This window comes from Sinocyclocheilus rhinocerous, unplaced genomic scaffold, assembly GCF_001515625.1.
Source record: "Sinocyclocheilus rhinocerous isolate Xijiao unplaced genomic scaffold, SAMN03320098_v1.1 scaffold32520, whole genome shotgun sequence".
In the NCBI taxonomy this organism is placed as follows: Eukaryota; Metazoa; Chordata; class Actinopteri; order Cypriniformes; family Cyprinidae; genus Sinocyclocheilus; species Sinocyclocheilus rhinocerous.
The window spans coordinates 886-1,602 of NW_015640829.1; the positions used below are offsets into that span (position 1 = coordinate 886).

At 40.7% G+C, this 717-nt stretch overlaps 1 gene segment (V, D, J or C); it reads right to left on the bottom strand.

The window, feature by feature from the left end:
- Positions 1-9: 9 nt before the first annotated feature.
- Positions 10-510, bottom strand: LOC107753400 (Ig heavy chain V region 914-like). The segment is given in 2 exon segments: positions 10-338; positions 420-510. Coding segments are annotated over 2 exon segments (372 nt in total).
- Between the last annotated feature and the right edge of the window lie 207 nt (positions 511-717).

The window sequence follows — 717 nt, forward strand, 5'->3', positions numbered from 1 at the left end:
AGTTTTTGTTCAGTCCTGCAGTCTTTTGTGTAACTGTGACTCTCGTGCACAGTAATAAACAGCTGTGTCTTCAGTCTTCAGGCTTTTCAGCTCTAAATACAGCATGTTTTTGCTGGTGTCTGTGGTGATGGAGAACTGTCCCTGTAGAGACTGAGCATAATATACAGTTGAGCCATGTCTTTGCCCAATCCACTCCAGTCCTTTCCCTGGTTTCTGACGGACCCAGCCCATCCAGTAGCCGCTCACTGAGAATCCAGACACAGTGCAGGACAGAGTCACTGATTCTCCAGGTTTTTTCACCACAGAGTCTGAGGAGGTCAAAGACTGACCACTAACAGCTGAAAAACATGGAACAAGTAATGTTAGATTGTATAGAAAAATTAAGTGACAACAATCGGGCTAAGTGAAATCATTCTCACCTGACATAATCATCAGCAGAACTCCATACTGTAAAATTTCCATTATCACCCTAAAACTGTCAAATGAAGAGAAACTGCACTGCAGCAGAACACAAACACTGACTGAGGATCCAGTTTATAACACAGTCCTTTGAGAGTTTGAGTGACACTGATCCTCCTGACTAAATCATGACATTTGCATACACTGTATCTGCCCTAAAAAGGCAAAATGTGGTAAGTATGGAAACAATGGGAAAATTAATTAAAATATTTTTGATTAAATTCTGATTGATTTGAAGCAATATTCACACCTTGGTGT